Source organism: Calliphora vicina, chromosome 5 (genome assembly GCF_958450345.1).
Source record: "Calliphora vicina chromosome 5, idCalVici1.1, whole genome shotgun sequence".
In the NCBI taxonomy this organism is placed as follows: Eukaryota; Metazoa; Arthropoda; class Insecta; order Diptera; family Calliphoridae; genus Calliphora; species Calliphora vicina.
Window position 1 is genome coordinate 93781243 of NC_088784.1, and position 20376 is coordinate 93801618.

Here is a 20376-nt window from a genome sequence, read left to right on the forward strand (position 1 = left end):
AGAAAGATGGGAAATTAAAGAATGTATAAAAATTTAAATTTTTTTTTTTAATTTTAGCTGGAAAATAAATTTATTGATTATTCGACAATTACACTCTGCTACTAAATAACAGTTTTTGTCAGAACTTGAAAAGCGACCTAATGGGGGTTGTAGGCCTAGGTGAAGATATACTAAAGCCGTTTTCAAAGATTTTTTAACACTCTCAAAATTTTGAATTATTTTGAAAAAAACTGTTTTAGGATAGGCCAAGTACACACATTTCACACACTTTTTTAGACCAATTTAAAAATTTTAGATAATTATTGAGAGTCAAAGAAATTAAGCTTTCATTAAATGTATAAGTAAGTTTTACATTCCAACAACAACAAAAAATCATTGAAAAATATATTTACAGCTTATCTGGTTATGTGCTTACTTCTAGTGTTGGAAAATAATAAAAATTTATTTCAAAAAATTTATTTGAATTTTATTTATTTGTTTGTATTTACATACATATATATGTATATTTTATGTTTATTATATTTTTAGTTTTGTAATGCAAATCTAAAATGAAAATGAGATTGGAATGGGGAATCTGCTGCAATCCATTCTCGCCCACTAAATAAATACTTTGAAATCGTGGTAGCTTCGTGATTCGTTGGCGGAACTCTCCAAATGGCTGAGCAACTTCGCCGACGCACTGCCTAATTAGGACAATTCCTGTATTCCTGTGAAAGCATTTAAAATTTGCGTCTAATTAAAAGCAATAGACATACATACATACATTCAGTAAATTTCAATATTTAAAAATAAGCAACTTAAAGGGGTGTTCACGATACACAGAGGTTACTTTTAATGTAATAACCAGATAACCTGATAACCAGGCTACCGTGCTACAACATTAATATTTGTTAAAATCGATTTATATTTGCAAAAGTTTTTTCGAAAAAAAGTTCGAAAAAATTTACATTGTAAATTAAAAACTGTACACATTTTTTTATTTTTTTTTTGTATAGCTTTTTGTTTTTTTTTCATTCATATTCGCTGGGGGAGAAAATACTAAAAAATGTGTTTTCATCCGATTTAAAAAATTAAAACTAAATTTTCTTTATACGTTGGTATGTATACATTTTTATAAGCTTTCATATCCAAATAAGCTTTGAACAGCTAGTAAAATCAAAAAAGTTGATAAATTTTGGGTTTTTTTTAGATATTCTTAACAAAAATAATACTGACAACATACAAATATATCAAAAAAGCTCCTCATTTTAAAACGTAATCAGTTTTCTTTCAAAACCCGTTGAAGTCCGACAAAAACTGACTGAGTTACAGGTCGATATGTTGACGAAGATCACTGAAAACTGTTTTTTTTAGAATAACTTCTGAATTTCTAAAATTTGTTGACGCACTTGGTAATGTACTCAGCAAGACAACCCACGCTTGGTCGTTTTCCAAGTTTTTTTTTCCACTATAGCACCGTGTTGTTAATCAAACCATGTTTTCTTTTAAACTAAAAAAAAATTTATTCGTTCGATTAAAAATTATTTTTTTCCCTTAGTTATTCGAATGACAACCCTACCCTTCTAACTCATTATTTTCGAGGACTAAAATGACAGTATTATTCTACTCTTTTTGGATGATCCCAAAGTCTAAAATTATTCTTCGTAAACCAATTTCTGAAAATTTGAGCAAAATCGCTTTTGATTTTTGGGTGACGAAGAAATATTTCACAGTTTTTGGGGAGCATCAAAAATATCAGATTTGCAAAATTAGGACCACCCTACTGTATACATATTTATCATAAATCCCAACATCCATTGAAATTCTCAATGTCTGTATGAATGTGCCCTAAAAGTAAACATGTTCATACGATCTAGGTAACGCAAAACCAATGTTAATGTTAAAGTTAAGACCACTTAACTACTATACTAACCACGTCCTATTGTTTTGCTTTGCTAAAACTACAAAAGCAAACTGATAAAAGGAAAATATATAATATAGTAGATAGAAAATATGTGGAAATATAAGACATGAACATTAGAAACAAAACAAAAATGTGAAATTCTCTAAAATAACATGTGTTTAGATTACTTGGCGAGTTGGTAACATAGAAGTACTATAATTTAGAAATTCCCTTTTACATGCAGTCTGTCAGCAGACTGTAATTAAACTAAATATTGTGTGTAAAATATAGATTCTAGTGGAAGTTGTGCAGGTAAAGTTAATTATGACTAGAAGATAATTTAGTTTATATATGATTATTATTGAAAATATTATGAAGAAATATAAATTAAAATTTGTTGAAAAAAAAATAAAAATTTTTGATGTTTAAAAACTGAAGAATGTTACAGATTTTTTAACCATATTATTAAAACAATAACTCAATTTAAAAGTTATTAAATATACTACCCTATTTGCAATAATGTAGAGCCAAATCGGAGTCAAATCGAACGATCTCGGTGAACAGTTAACATCACTTTCACATAAGATGACCATGCCCTCAATTTGCTCGTGTAGAATAACCAATGTGGGATGACTTATGTGTCACGTAGTGCCGTCCTGTTGAAATCGCACGTCGCACATTGGCGCCCGCAGAACAAGTGAAGTTGCAAAAATAAAAATTTCTTGTGTCCCTAAAAAATATTGAGTAAACCTCTTTCACAGTAAATTGTCCAACGATTTCAAAAATGCTACCCTTATTACAATCAGATTTTTGGTTCAGAAGATATAGCCCTTCAAAGTTGACTGATTTTCAGTTTTCAAAAAAACATACAATTTTTAGATAATTTGGTCCGCTTTCTGATACAATATATCGAAAACTATGTAACTGATCTTCATTATTTTAGATTCTTTTGATAGATAGATATATTTATTAAGAAAAGAATAAACAAAACTTGTACTGTTTGCTTTGTATTTGTCCAGGTAAATCGATATTTACCAACTATCCATTTTTTCAATATTTCTCAACTTTGATGGAAAATAAAAAAAAACTATCAATTTCTATATTTGCCATATTTTCAAAATAAGTTCTTTGATTATTCCTTTACCTAATGCATTTTGCAATTTCCAGTTTCCCGTTCTTGCCCCATTTTATGCTAGAGGTAAAATTTTGAAAAAAGACATGGTTTCAAAAATGACATATCGAGCCCTTAGCGCCAAATTATCGTAAGCGACAAAACACAAATTTTACAGGGGAAGGTTTTTTCGATTATTTTGAAATTGAAATACATAAAATTAAAAATGTTATGATGCGATATAATATAATTTCGTTCAAGCTATTTGTCTATTTTTCAAAAATATTTATAACTTTTGACAATTAAAAATTCATGGAATACTTTATTGAAAAATATGACAAAAAATGTTTTTTATTGAATTTTTATATAGACAAACATTTTTCGAATTGAAATTAAATTGTTATGTATGAATAGTTTTTAATGAAATTTCACAGTTATGTAAAATTTTCTATTTAAAATAGAACAAGAAAGACAGCTATATTCGGCTGTGCCGAATCTTATATACCCTTCACCAAATTATACTTCAAAATTTTAAATAATTTTAGGTAAACAAAATTTAATTTTTTTTGTAGTTGTTTTTTTTAATTTTTTGGAAAAAAAAATTTTTCGATTGTTATTTTAAATTAAATTTTTTTTTTTTTTCAATTTTCAATTTTTTTTTTCTAAATTTTAAAAATTTTTTTTTATGTTTTTTCAATTTTTATTTTGAAAAAAAAAATTTGGGTTCAAATTTTTTTTTTCCGATTTTGACCCTTTTAGGTCCAACTTACTATGGTCGTTGCAAATGTCTTTGAAATATCTATCATTAGATATCCATATTGTCTATATTAATGTCTTAGTAATTCAGATATAGGTCAAAAATCGAGGTTGTCTTGGTTTTTTCCTCATATCTCAGCCATTCGTGGACCGATTTTGCTGATTTTAAATAGCAAAATTCTCGAAAGCATGTCTGACAGAATTCTTGAAGATTTGGATCCCGAAGATATCTGAGGTCTTCAGAAAATTGATTTCAACAGACAGACAGACGGACATGGCTTAATCGACTCCGCTATCTATAAGGATCCAGAATAAATATACTTTATAGGGTCGAAAATGAAAAATGTAGAAATTACAAACGGAATGACAAACTTATATATACCCTTCACACGAAGGTGAAGGGTATAAAAATAAAAACGGATTTTTAATTTATTATCAGCAATCCCGCAATTCCCAAAAAAGTGTTGAAAAATCCCAAAAATGGAAATTTTTAGTTTTTTGGCTATAATATCTATACCAGGGTCGCAGTTATCAGAACCCTTTACAAAATAATTAAAATCATATTGGGCCATCTAAAATCGGTTACTATATTTTGATATCGAATATGCGATTTGAGAATTTTTGCCCTAAAGTTTAATTTAACATAAATAAAAAAATGTTCTTTGAATGGACCTAGTCCCCTCGGTAAAAACTGTTTTTAAATTTTTTTCATTTAAAATATTTTATGAAAACTTAGCATTCAGAAAGTATAAATTCCTTATACATCCTCTTAGAAATTTTTTGCGATAAAATGTTCGGCTTTTTAAATTTTTTTAAATTCAAATGCATATAACTTTGGACTTGGTCATAGTTTTTAAATACTTCTTTTTCTATTTGACACATACATATGTTGTTAGTCCAATGAAGGAAAACTGGAGAAAATCGGAAAATATTTGGATACGCTGTTATCAAAAAATTGGAGTAGGTTGGGTAAAAATGTTGAAATTATAATTTTCAAATGCGAATATCTCCTAAGCTATAAGAGATAATTGATAGCTACTACTAGGTCTTTTGTAGCGCCCGATGAAAAGATTTAGGAAAGTTTTAAAAATGTAACATACCCGAGGTGTCCTACTTTGAGGACCCTTGGTCGCGCTCCTGGTGGGCTCATGAGGTCCACGTTCAGAACTTAAACTCGACAACACTTCTTCTTTGCGCATGTGAAATTTCATTCAAACCAATCTTAGTATTTAGAAGTTAAGGATTTATTTCCCTCTTTTTATACCCATCACCTTCGTGAGAAGGGTATATATAAGTTTGTCATTCCGTTTGTAATTTCTACATTTTTCATTTCCGACCCTATAAAGTATATATATTCTGGATCCTTATAGATAGTCGATTAAGCCATGTCCGTCTGTTAGTTGAAATCAATTTTCTGAAGACCAAATCTTCAATAATTCTGTCAGACATGAAGACATGACAAGGTCGCTATTTAAAATCAGCAAAATCCGTCCATAAATAACGGAGATATGAGCAAAAAACCGGGACAACCTCGATTTTTGACCTATATTTGATCTATATATGGATTACTAAGCCATTAACATAGACAATATGGATATCTAATGATAGATATTTCAAAGTCCATTGCAACAATGTATATAAGGCTATAGTAAGTTGGACCTACAATGGGTCAAAATCGGGAAAAATATTTTTTGACCTGAATTTTTTTTTCATCAACAAATTTTTTTTGTCAAAAATTTGAAAAAAATTTTTTAAAAAAAATAAAAAACAATTTCGAAAAAAAAAATTTTGAAAAACAATTAAAAAAAAAATTAAATTTTGTTTACCTAAAAATATTTAAAAAAATTTAAAGTATAATTTGGTGAAGGGTATATATAAGCTTCGGCACAGCCGAATATAGCTCTCTTACTTGTTTTTCTATACCACTATGTGTCGCTTACGATAAAATTCGTTTACTGCAAAATGTAAACATTGACTTACGATAAAATCTTACCCCCTATAATTTTGAAGTTATTAACAATTTTGATATTCTGAGAACGCTAAAACATCAGTCGGTCCATAAAATTTTAATTTTTGTAAAAAAAAAAATTAGAAAATGTCGCTATGATAATTTGGCGCTAAGGGCTCGATATGACCGTGCAAAACCAACCAAAATTTTTTTTTTAATCTTTTCTGGAATAATTTTAAATCATAAATCCTTTTAAAAATTTTAAAAAATATTTTATTTTACTTCCCATAAAATTGATTTTTCCACAAATTTCAAATTTTCTAACCCATAAGTAGGCGTAGAACCATTTTTAAACACTCATTTCATAGGCTGATCAATTATCTATCAATGCCTTTTAAATTTTTTGATTATCTCACTTGGTTCAAAAGTTATGATTTTTGCAACGAAAAAACTCAAACTGTGCGTTGCACGGTGGCTCATATCTAAATTTCATCGACCAAAGGTCCAACTTCTTGTTAACTCCGATTTCAAAAATTTTAATGCCATTCAATAGTAAACACTAGTGTTTATAAACCGGTTAACCGGTTAACCGAAAAACCGGTTTTTCTTCAAAATCTCGGTTTTTGTGCATTTTTAGTATTTATTACATACACATTATTGGTCTGATTTGAAACATAAACTGCTGATTTACAATACAAACCTCTTTAGATTAATATTTTTAAGAATTACAATGATTCTGAATAGTAGAGAACGATGAGTTTTACTTAAAAACTTTTTAAGAATAAATTGCACATAATGAAACTATTTTACCAAACTTTAAATTGATGTTGATGTACATACCTTCTTTCAATAAATTTGACTTCATTAGTGTGTTTTGTTATTAAATTTTTATTTTATTAGCGTTCTAAAATCCATGATTTGAAATATTTTTGAAATCTATGATTTATAATGACAAAAAATCACAGCTATGAAGAAGTGCGTTTGCATCTTATTGGTACTTTTTTGGGACTTGTAACATTTTCTGTTCCATATCAGAAAGTCGAGGTGATAATAAATTTTAAAATTATCAAATATTTAATTAAACAGTTTATGATTTACATTTTTTTGTTGAAAATTTAAAGCTGTATATACTTTATTGGACATTTTATGTCTCCTACATATATATGACGGTTAACCGGTTTAACCGGTTTTTTCGATGTCGGTTAACCGAAAAACCGGGTTTTTAAAAAAGGTCAATTTTCGGTTAACCGACAAACCGGTTTTTTGAAAAGTCGGTTTTTTATAAACACTAGTAAACACGTTGAAACTAAGGTAGCCAAAAAATTAGATAAAAATATTGTCAATTGTGTGCGTGGCATGCTGTTAAAGTCAAATATTTTATGTCATTTTATAAAAATGTGATTTTTGTAAATTTGATCAGAAGTAAATTATCATTACTCGCAAACTATTATAGATAATTGGATCATTTTTCTTTTGTTATGTTGGTAGGATAACAGTCTTTAAGAGCTGATATGATCTGTCATTGTACCGTTTATATCTGATGTGTTATTAATTTTTTTCTCAGGTACTATATCTTAGCCAAATTTGAAATTCAGTGGAGTAAAAGGCTTAGGGTCAAAAGGGGTTAAACAAATTTTACTACCAGGAGAAAGCCCAAAGTGTCCTCTTTAAACCTATATATACTTGTTGTCCTGTTTTGACCTGTTTGTGGAACACTTTATTCATTTGAATGAAATTACTGCCAAATTTTTGTTCTATTTTTATTTTATTTGTTCATATGACTGGCGCAAAGTACAAGTCGCAATTTTGAAGATATTGCGATAAAATTTTGTACGTAAATTTTTTTCGGCCCGAGGACGATGTCTATTGAAAATTACTGAAATCGGTAAACTATTTCACCTAGCACCCATACAAATGTTCTCCCGAAGTTATACTTTATCGGTCGTAAATGGTTAATTTATATATGTATCTACACAAATTTTGCTCCAAATAAGTTTTATATAAACTGAATTAATGTCAATTAATTTTATGATGATCGGTCCATTATTAGTCATAGCTCCCATATAAGACCCGCTTCCGAAAATCACTTTAACGAGCATTAATCTCTTAAAAATGTTGGTATAAACATAAAATTCAATAGAAATAACTTCCAAATTGACATAAATCACACGACCTAATTTCATGGCGATAGATCCATAATTAGTCATAGCTCCCATATAAGACCCGCTTCCGAAAAACATTCACGAAAATAAATTATAGTGTAGGGTATTATATAGTCGAGCTTGGCCGAACATACTTCCCTACTTGTTCTTATCCTTTTGCAACTTTTTCATAAGTAAAGCTGATGCAAAAAATAAAAAAATCCGCATTTTCGTACTAAATGCTATAAAAAATTAAAAGTTCAACTTTAAACTGGAGAAAAATTCAAGAAGTTATCTGTCCACCAAAAAAAATTTCTGAAATATCTCTATCTGTTCAAAAGTTACAGAGTTTTGGCGAAAATGAGCCACTGTGCGTCGTTGGTAATGATATCACCCAATTCAGGACAAAAGAAGTTAGCATTCATCGACCTCTCCATTGACTGTAATGGCCTGGCCTATTTCATTCTCAAATAAAAACCCTCCCTAAACAAAGACTTTCAGTGGACACTCTTGTATCTCATGTGAATGTCCCAATTTCGACAATTTTGTTTCGGGCGCTCGAAACTTTCGCCGATCATAACATCTATTTGGATAAACACATTTTAAAATTTGCACATTTTGTTGAACAAACTGAATAAATGACCACCTATTCGACAGTTGTAACTTCAACAATATGTTCAATATCAAAAGTTCAGAAGTCTTTATTAGAAGACCCACCCTTTACTGCTTTAAATGTTTCTAATTGTGTGTTTACATATTTTTTGTGTAAAATAATTTAAATGTAATTCATTTTCAAAATTGTTTTGTTATTTTTTTCCTCACAATTATTAATGCCATAATACTCGTGTACATCAATATTCCCATTTTGTAGTGGCTTTGGTGGCAGTGGTTGGTCGTATTGTAAAACATTTCAATCAATATCATTAATATTTTAGTATCCTGTCAACGCTCCTGTTGGTTGATTTTCACTGGTATATAAAATCTCTAGTTTTTACTGCGTTCTCATTTTGCCCAGTGTATTGTCAATGGAGTGTGGGTTGCTGAGTTAACAATAAAAAAAAATTTGTAAATTGAAAAAAAAAATATCTATAAATATTTAATAGATTTTTACAAGTTTTATTTTATGGAGTTTTTATGAATCGACTGAAGTGTATTTTATAGATATTTTTCAACAGGTTTTTAGCAACAATAAAGTTTATGAGTTTATGTTTTTTAAGTGAATATTGGTAATTTATAGGAAATATTTTCTTTATTTTTTTATAGCCACTACAACAGGCTTTATGTTTAATAAGATCATAAATCAATTTTATATATTTATGCCAAACTTTAGTGTGTAGAAATGTTTAGTGTGAAAAACATATTTTTCGAACCAGCATGATACGCTCAAAATAAACGGCTGGGAAATAAATGTAAAACAAGTCAGAGTATCATATTCAGCTGAAATAAAGATTGAAAAAAATAATGTTTTATGAAATAATCTTTAATTTTTTTTATTTTTTTTTTCAAATTCGTGTAAAATTTATTTTTTCTTTGGAACATGGTTTGAAATGCCTTTAATTTAATATCCATATTGTCTATGAAAATAGTGGTTTATTAAACAAATCGGAGTTGAGGTGTTTTTTTCGATTTTCTCTATTTTAAATAGCAACCGAACCAGAACTATACTCAATATTTTGATGTATCAATCAAGGTTGTAGGTTTTGGGGCTACGGAAAGTTGATTTAAACAAACAAATTTTCTGCATTTGGTTTTGAAATAAAGGAGAACAATTTTAGACTTTGGCAGTTGCGAGAAGTGAAAAAGTCCAATATAAGGGCCACTGTGTAGCTCTTATAAAATCAATTTTATAAATTTTCTATGTCTGTATAATAAATAAAATAAAAAATAGAATATTCAAATATTTGCTTAAATCTTCCAGTTGAAATGATTTTCTAATTGAATTTAACAAAAACCAACAAACACCCACCACACACAAAAAAATAAAACCAAACAACATAAATACATTTTTTCAAATCCATAGATGTATAAAAATTCAATTATAAAATCCCACAAATCGATCATAAATTGTTAATTGTATCACAAACATAGCTAAAAATTCATTTATTTATCCACAAAAAAAAATTAAAATGCTAATAAAATAAAAAAATATATATAATATTTAGAGTTGCATGGAAAAAAGTTATTGGTACATCAGCATAAATAAATTTAATTTTTTTGTTTCTTTTGTATTTTTGCAGCCAAACTTGATGGCGTCAAAACGTATATGCGTATGCGACGTGTACCCAATCATCTGCAGGTGAAAGTCATTAAATGGTTTGATTACCTGTGGCTGACGCAAAAATGTTCCGATGAGGAACGTGCCGTATCATGTCTTCCTGATAAATTAAAGGTAAAATATTTAACAAATTTCGGTTGGTGTTTAAGTGTTAAAATTTGTCAATTGTCGAGAGTTTTTTTTTATATTGATGGTAAATTTTTTTGGGTTTTGGATAAAAAATAATCCATACATCATCTAAAAAATTCGATAATTTGCTGTAATTTGTTTAAAAACTGTATTATATTCGGCTATGCCGAATCTTTTATAGGGTAGAAGGGGGACCATACGCCACTTTTTTTTGAAGCGATCTCAAATCAAAACCACAATACATATTCGTAAATTTCTTCTTGTTTCGGATACTTAAATATGTTGGCTTTAAATTTATTCATTTTAATATTGTCTATCTCATCTTAATATGCATATTTATTAACATTTATAGACTGACCAAAAATGGCAAAACCACCCCACACATGGGGTAAATACGCAAAAGGGATGGGGCAGATTTATCATTTGTAAAATAAAACAAAAAAAATCTAAAAAGAAGTTAGCACAAAAAATTCACAAGCTGAGATATTTTCACAGCTTTTTGAAAAACAATTAATCGCGTCTGCCTCACATCATATGTACAATTAATCTTTCCAACTTTCCGGTATGGTAAATAATTGATAAGCGAAAACATAACTTGATAATGCAACAAAATCGATTACTCGTTTTTTAAGTTATTCGGTGTTGGCAGATGTGCCCCTAAGCGGATGATCCCCCTTCCACTCTGCTCGCCTTAAATATGTGACAATAAAATATTTGTCTGCTATAGTGGCTCGCAAAAGTTGATAGAAAGATATAAGATCATATAAAACTTGTTTATGTCCAAGACAGTTATGAATATTCAAGTCATTTTCTGAGGGGGCTCCTGTATGGGGAATAGGTACAAATGTTGCCCTATTTTCGCCCGATTGCGTCAAATGTTATCAGGATTGCAGTATAATCAAAACATTTATGACTGCACAAATTAGCTGGTAGAGATCATGTACCATTTTCAATACCAAACAAACCTTGTCAATAGAAAGTATTTGTGGAAACTTTTCTTTTAAAAAAAATTTCATTAAAATGTTGGTTGCGACTACTATGCTGTAGGTGGTCAATTCGATAGGTCCAATTTTCGATTACTCCTTCCAGCATTGCGAATTAAGAGAGTAATATTGGCCTTCAACCACAGCCGCAATATTCTGCTTTCAACGGGAAGGAGGTGGTCTAGTTATTCCCGTAACTTCAACAAATGGATATCTAAGGTACCCAGCATTTAAATTTACCTAAAAGGTAACTTGACAATAATTTCAAATCAATATTTAAAATTATCAAATATTTTTACTCCATAATATTACACGGGCAGTAGACGTATGAGTAATTTTTTAACAGAACATTAAACGAAAAATTAAGTATACGTCCTGTTATTATGATTCGTAGTAGCAACCGAATTTCTTGCCAATCGAAAGATTTTACCTTAGTGACCGAATTGTACAGTTGTGGCTACAATATTTTCGAAGGATTAACAAAAGTTTGGTTGCTTCAATCGATATTCTTCTTTATCAACCGACTTTCTGTTGATAGAACCGAAAAATTCGATTGGCAACCAATTCGGTTGCTACTACGAATCTGTTTTCTCTGTGTATGATTTGACGAATATAGCAAATGATATTCCACTGGCATCCAATAAAGCTCTTAAAGGAAAAGTCCTTGGCTTTCTTTTGAGTAAAAAAAATAAATAAAAAAGAGTCCATTTAAAAAAAAGAAATGCTTGATTTTGCCAAAAAAAAGTGCAATGTTTTTTTATTTTTTTCGAAAGATTGAAGTAGTAGCTATCTAAACTATTTGGAACAAATTTTGCTAAGAACAATAGGTAATAAGTTACATGGATGAGAAAAAATACGTGTTTGGCCAAAATGTCAAATTTTGACCACCTCTAACTCAGAGAGTTCTTGACTGATCTTGATGAAAAATTTTGTCTAAACTGCTATCCAATAGAACTTACTTTGGTGCAAATTTCGAACAAAGGTTTAAAAAGATGGGTCACTTCAGATGAAACCCCCTATATATTTGCTGAGATTACGATCGTTATTCACGTATCATCTAGTAACGTACACTGAGACTCAAATTTTGCGGATGGACACGGATTATTGTAAAACAGCTGAATAATTTGTGGTCGCTGTTTCGGTGATAGAAATTGTCAAACAATACTAAATAGAAACAACCAATAGAAAGTACTATACTTAGCTGTGTCGACTCTAATATACCCTTAACTAAACATTAAGATAGAAATGAAAAAAAATTTTTGGTGAAAAAAAAATAAAACTTTGATGTGAAAAAAATTATTGTTAAAAAAAAATGTCCCGATTTTTGACCCGTTGTTGGTTCGAATTTCTAAAGCGCTATATACGTCATTAGATAGGTTTTTTAAATGGCTTTTATCAGTCATCGGTTTAAAAAATTGTGTCACTTGACAGTCAGTCTGTAAAATTAGATTTAAAAATGGTCATAAAAATAGTAATTTATTCATCGATTTTTTAGTTGTAAATGTCAATCGAACCAGTACTATAGCCGATGTAAGGACTGAGGTCGAAAAAATCGTAACACACATATATGCTAATATATATAAAAATTAAATGGTCCATGTATGTAATGTCATCACGTGAGAACGGCTGGAGCGATTTGGCTGATTTTTTTTTATTCGATTCGAAATTTTCAGGAGATGGTTTGTAAAGAAAAAAAATTCCGGGTAAAACTCGGAAATTTTTTTTTTGTGAGTCCAGTCAACTGTAATAAAAAAGGTCCCTAAAGTATGCAGTACAAATTTTGATATTTTATTTGCAAATAAATAAGAACAGGCTGGTGTGCGTGGGTTGGAAAAACTTGAAAAACTAACATTAGTAAATGCTACCGGGGCGATCAACTAGTATGTTAATAAAAATGAAATCAATAAATTTTATTTTATTGAAATTATTATTACAATTTACAAAAAATATTATTTTTATACCCTTCGCCATGAGTGGCAAGGGTATATCGTTACCTTAATATACAAAGGTCCTAACTCGTGTTTTTTTAAGTCGAGATTTTTTGTCTTAATATGATATATAAGCGGACCATTTAACGAAATAAACGAAAGCCTGGGCTTCCAAAAAACACGAGTTAGGGTCTTTCTATATATAAGTTTGTCATGTTAAAATGTCCGTCTGTATGTTCAAATCAACTATCCGTAGCCCCCAAATAAATTAAATACATGACTCATACATTAATATATCGGGGATTCTTCCGGCTCGGTTGCTATTTAAATCGACAAAATCCGTCCACAAATGGCTGAGATATAAGGAAAAAACCGGGACAACCTAGATTTTTGTCTAATTTTTTATCTATATCTGGATTACTAAGTCATTAATATAGACAATATGGATATGATAGATATGTCAAAGTCCATTGCAACGATGTATATATATCTATAGTATGTTGGACCTACAATGGGTCAAAATTTGAAAAATATTTTTAAGCCGAATTTTTTTTTCAATTAATTTGTTTGGTATTAAATTCTTTAAGACAAATCCAAAAAAAATTAAAAAACAATGTTGAAAAATTTTAAAAACATTTTTAAAAGAAAAAAATTTTAAAAAAAATATTTTTAAGTAAAATTTGGTGAAGGGTATATAAGATTCGGCACAGCCGAATATAGCTAGCTCTATTACTTGTTATTGTTCTAATCAATAGTAATAAATTTATGAACCTTTTGCGGAAACCCTTCCATTAAAATGTTTATAGAGCTTTCTGTCACTTTATTCGGATACGTAGTCCATCTCCATTTAAAATCTACCACACTTTTGGACACCTTCAATTCTCTTTTAACAAGAGCCTAATATCTCTCCACTGGCCTTAGATCCAGGCAGTTTGGAGGATTTGCCTCTCTTGCTACAAATACCACATTATTGTGCTTTTACCACTCAAGACCTTTTTTACCATAGTGACAGGATGCCAAATCAGGTAAAAAATAAGTGGGCACATTAAGAAGTCTTAAGATTGGAAGCATCCTCTTATGTAAACATTCTTTGATGTAAATTTCGCTATTTATAGAGCCCTTTGTAGCAAATGTTTGGCTTCTTTTATCGAAACTGCATTATGCTTGACATACCGAGAACATTTTGGGAACAGTTTCTGCTTTTGTGTCCTAAACTTTTCTGAATATTCACCCTAGCATCAGCAACATGAAACTAAGGATGCTTCAAAAACTTTTCCAGAACATACGTTTCGTCTTCAAATATGCAGCAGGTATATTTTTTGTATAAAATTTGATTTCAATTTCCGTGTTATGTCTTTGGCTTCTAAATTTTTAGCAGAGTTCCTGTGAGGAACTTTTTGAACCTGCATTGGCTTTAGCTTTTCGTATCAAATAGTCTGAGTACTGAGCTAACGGACAGCTTTCCTACCACATGTATTGGGAGCTCTTTTGAAAATGCTTTCTATTTATAAGCTTCGGAAACATCATGTGCAACATTAGTTCTACCTGAATCAGATATTCTATCAACGGACAAGTTCTCCCAATACTGTATAATAACATTGGAATCAGCTTGACGGCAGACCTTTGATTATTTGACCAACCTTTTGTAGGACCAAGTTGAATTTTGTTGAAAATATTTTAGTACGCACTTTTTTCTCGTCTCTCATTTAAATCAGATTAATAACAAATGAACATAATTGCCTTTAAACATAATAACTGACATACTTTTCAAAGGAATAACTGGCCATTAAATATAATAACTGACATACTTTTTAAAGGAACTTGATCAACAAAAGAAAAAAAAGAAAATAATATTTGGGTTAAAAGTTTTAAGAAAAAACGTTAAGGTTAAGGTTTTTTCGATCTCACTCCTAGGTTAAAATTAGCTCTAAGAATTGTGGTTTTTTACTTAAATATACTCAGTAATTTTTCGGTTTTCTTGGTTTTAAATGGCAATCGAACCAGGATTATAGCCGATATATTTGAGTATAAATCATGTTTTTAAGTAATTTGAAGCGTTCGGGAAACATCTTCCAAACTGCGCTCCTAAGATTTGAATTTGTCTCCATTTCAGCAGTAAAGCGATGCCAAACTGTTAAAAACTTTTTGACAACGCACAATGGGGTCGATGAATAAAGAGTGCTAATAAATTTTAATCTTTTAAACTGCTGGTCCGATTGAAAACTGATGTATGAATGAATCATAGATGAGATCTTACGAAGTATGAAAATTATATTTGTTACAACCTCAATAGATTACAAGGTGAAATACAGTGTGTCAAATTCGAGCAACTCTTCTGATTAGGAAAACTTGTAACTTCTATAAATATGTATAGATTTCTATGAATTAAACAAAACAAGTGAGAAAGTAAAAAAAAATCCTGTTTACTTTACTAAGTTATCTCTTATATTTGAAAATATATTTTAGTTTAAATTTTCCACTATTGTTTAAATAGTGCAACTTTTCAACTTTAAATTTGCAAATTTGACAAGTGAACAATTGAATTCGAACAACTTTCTGTTTAATACTAATCCATGTATGTGATTTTTTTCCTTATTTTCTTCCATTTTTTTATTGCTGCTCAATTGCATGGTTTTAGGCTGAAATAGCAATTAACGTCCATTTAGATACACTTAAGAGAGTTGAAATTTTTCAAAATACTGAAGCTGGTTTCCTGTGTGAATTGGTCTTACGATTGCGTCCCGTACTATTTTCACCTGGCGATTATATATGTCGTAAAGGTGAGTTTGTCGTGTTTTTGTGTTGGCCATGAAAAAAACAGAACACAAGAAAAAAAGAACTTTTAATTGATTTAATATGTTTTTCACTTTATTTCTGTTTCTGTATCTTTTTTTCCAATATTCTTTGTCGGAATTGATCACCTGCTCTCTGTTATAAACTGGATATTGTGTGTGTTGTGGATGTGTGTGGAATTACTATGAAATATTCTGGGTTATCCACGAATACATAATGCAATTTATGCTGTGCTGTATATGTGCAACAAATATGTACAACTACCACTAATACAACTGCAACAACAACTATAAATTGTATCTGAAACAAACATGGAACATCACATTTTGTTTTCCATATTGTCCATGTTGCTGCTGCTGCTGCACCATGTCTACTGAATTTACTATATTGCTTGCTGTTTGCTGTCTTTGTTGTTTTTACATGCTGCCTGCCACTGACACATGGGACATTTAACATTCGAACAACTTAACACTCGACGGGTGTTGAATATATGAAAACCTGGATATACACATACGTTTTTATATATATTTTGCGCTTTTTTCTCTTTGAACATTGACATTTTTATTTTTTGTTTGTTTTGGGTTTCGTTTCCTTTTTTCCAAATTGCTATGAAAATATTGAAAAATATTTGCTCTTGCCCACGTTAACTCGTTTACAAACAACAACCTCCACAATTGGCTGAACAAAAAAAAATGCGAAAAAAATTTTACTAACTGGAAATGAACTTAACTGAATTTCATTTGCAATATTTTTTTTTTTTGCACACACAAACCAAAACATTTTGCGAACACACCTACAACAAAAAACAAAACCCCTTTTTTACAAATTGCTCAATAAATCACCTGTACATTCAACCGCAAACTGTAAAACCACTTAATAATTCATCTTACCAACATACCTTTAAACGTAATACCGCCACTACCAAACCATCACCATCACCAACGCCATCATCATCCACCAACAACATCCGGTCAACCGAACTCCAACCAAAAAAACAAACAACTACAACTACAAAATAACCCTTCAACATCAACTTAAACCAACCACCCACACTATCTGCCCTACTCCAACCTTCTTAAATTGATGGCAATTGAACCAACTCGCTAACGCCACCAAACAAAAAATCCATGGATAATTGTATCTATGTACAAATACTGCTCGTGTCCTGGCTGCCTATTTAACTGTCTGCTGCAACTGCTCTACAAATATGTTTTGTATGTATGTATGACTGCCTGTTTGCCATCACCAGGTGAAGTTGGCAAAGAAATGTACATTGTTAATCGTGGACGTTTGCAAGTAGTTGCTGATAATGGCAAAACCGTAATGGCTTCATTAAAGGCAGGTTCCTATTTTGGAGAGATAAGCATATTAAATATGGGCACAGCAGGTAAAGAACTTGGTAAATATCAGTTTTAGGATGCCAGGCGGAACAATACAATACCACTAAAGAAATTCAACAAAACAAAACTAAAAAAAAATATAAAACTATTATTTAACAATTCACATAAATTAAAGTAAAATATATATTTTTGTTTAAATTAAATTAATTTTAAATGTATATTTATTAAATTATACATGTCTCTTTATATATGTCTTACTATTTCTCTCTCTATCTCTCTATTATGTATGACTCTCTCTATCTCTTATCTATAACTGTTCCATTTCCTGTATGTGTGTGATATTATATGTCCTTGCTCTCTTTTTAAACTGGTTATTGCAAGTGTTTATTTAAATTTATTGGTTTTAAGTAAAATTATTTAAAATTTATCCCTGTAGCTGTTCGAAATTTAGAAAATTTAATGCTACTTAATTATAATAAATAATTTAAATATTTAGTAGTGATAAAATATCTAGATGTATTTTAAAATAATAAATTTATAAATAAGTTAAAATGATTAAGAGTTCCTATCTTATGTCCCTGCTGTTGGAGAACATTATCATTTATATACCATTCTGTGCCATCCGTAACATTTATTATTTTCCGATTTGTCATTTATTATTTTATTGAATTTTTCCACAGATATTATATACGAAACGAATTACTCTTCTGAATTTGATATCACAAGGCCACAAAATCGGAAAAAATTTAAAGGCTTTTTAAAACACTACACAATTTTGATGTATTGTTTCAGTAGTACAAATAAGGTCCAAATTTTATGCATATCAAACAAGAAACTAAAAATTTTGTGAAAATGAGCGAATTCACTTAATTGTGAATAAATTATTCGATTTTTCTGATCGATATTTAATTTTTTTTCTATTACATGTGGCTTTATGATATATTAATAAATATGGACAATTTCTGGCGATTTGGATTTTTCATGATTTTTTTAAAACAAAAATATTTGCTATTTTCACGTAAAAACTAATTTTTTTTCTTCAATTTGTTATTATAACTCCGAAAATTTTGAGCCTATTGAAATACAATATATCACACTTGATCAACAAGAGGGTATTAACTAGGGTATTTAATTAATCGGGTTTCTGGTTTAATCGGTTAACTTAGCAAATAATTAATCGGGGTTTAGATTTATTCGGTTAATAATCGGTTAATTTAAAATTATTCGTTTAACCGAATAATATCTATTTGAATTTTAAATTGAAAATACAACCACGAATTTTGTGTACAAAAACATAAAAAAACAAACGAAACATAACAATTCAACCAAAAAATAATAGCAAATATGGTATTTGAGATCCTTAAAATTAATATAATTTAATTTTTTTCCTTTTAAACGATTTTTTTCTTTAGATTTAATAAAACTTGAGAGAGTTTATTCCAAACTCTCTCGCTGATTGTAGATGTTGGAGAAATCGAAAGCATGATGAAGAATATTCAATATCTCAGTTTTTTTTAGTTTTTTCTAAGCATATCATTGGTGTCCTTTTTGGATTGTTTTAGATTGAATAGTTTTGCTAGTTTCGTTAAGTTCTGTACATGTAAATGAAAACAAAGTTTTAAATACATGTAAATTAAATATGTCAGTTGTTATTTCACTAAACATTTTTCTTGGATGTTCGAAAAAATATATAATTTTAATTTGAAATTTGTAATTGAATTGGAAAAATAATTACAAAAAAAAGGAATTTCGGTTAATCGGTTAATCGAAACAAATTAATCGGTTTATTTGTTATTTGAAAATCGGCAATTTTAATTTATTCGAACAGTTAACAGTCCAAAATTAATCGGTTAATCGATTGAATACCCTAGTATTAACTCAAAATTTTAAAATTTTCAGTAGAGGATAAAAACTGTTTGTGGTTACATTTGAAGAGAATTTGATAATCTGAATACATCATTGTATGTAAATTCCATTTAAAAAAATAACTACTTTGTTTTTCTTTTAAAATTTTGCTGACAAAATGTAAACAATTTTATTATAAAAAGAGTCACATTTCGAATTAAAATCATAAAATAAAACCAATTTTATCAACAAAACAGTATCAACTCAAAATACAATCAAATATAAATAAAAAACTTTGATTATTTTTAACTTGAATAAAGGCTCAACTCAAAATAATACCTTTTTACGAAAATATACGATGCATTTCTATTTCAACTTTTGTATTAACTTGAAATAATACCTTTTTGTTGTATAAAAGTAGTCACTATATTATCAAGAAAATCAAGTGTTGTTTTCGAGATGAAAGAGTAATCGGAATAATAATTGAAATTTTTACAGTATTGATGTTGTTAGTTGTTTTCTTGAAAAAAGTGAAATTTACAAAATTTTGAGTTAATACCCTCTTGTTGATCAAGTGCGATATATATGAAAATTTGTACATAGCATATGGAAATGTTTTCAAAATTCCATCAATCGAAAGAAGAACATTAACTACTCAATTTTTTGTAAAACAAACAAAAAACTGAAATTTTGTGAAAATGAGCGAGTTCACTTAATTGTGAATAAATTCAAAGAGAATCAATTAATATTCATTACCGATATCTCATTTTGTTCCTATTACACGTGGCTTTGCTATAAAGCAATAAATCTGAACTATTTCAGCAGTTTTCGATTTTTCATGATTTTTTTAAAACAAAAAAAAGTAAGGAAATGTAAGAAAAGATAAAATCACGGTTTATTTTTGGTGTTTTGTTTAAGCTTTGATATTTTTACAAATAAAGCTTGAGTGTCTGTAATTCTCAGTTTTATATGTATAATATCTTTAGTTTTTCTAAAGCCTTTTGGGAAAAGGTTTCCTGATGATCTGGCCTAAGCAACCAGTGAAATGTGCATAAGAACTAGCTTATCCCCCAACAATAAATTTTAGTGAATTTATCAAATTAAAAATTGGGAATTTAGCATAAAACAATTTTACTAAAAAAAAAATTGCTATTTTCACGTAAAAATATATTTTTTGCTTCAATAGCTCCGAAACTACTGAGTCAATTAAAACGCAATATATAAACTTATAAAAGTTTATGTAAA

General features: G+C 29.2%; 1 protein-coding gene across 1 annotated transcript in view; it reads left to right on the top strand.

Moving 5' to 3' along the window:
* The window catches only part of LOC135961581 (cyclic nucleotide-gated channel rod photoreceptor subunit alpha), a 494477-nt gene that overhangs the window by 460447 nt on the left and 13654 nt on the right, over positions 1–20376 (top strand). The window contains exons 5-7 of the mRNA XM_065513094.1: positions 10076–10227; positions 15792–15933; positions 17196–17333. Coding sequence (XP_065369166.1) covers positions 10076–10227; positions 15792–15933; positions 17196–17333 — 432 coding nt within the window. The remainder of the gene's footprint in view (positions 1–10075; positions 10228–15791; positions 15934–17195; positions 17334–20376) is intronic.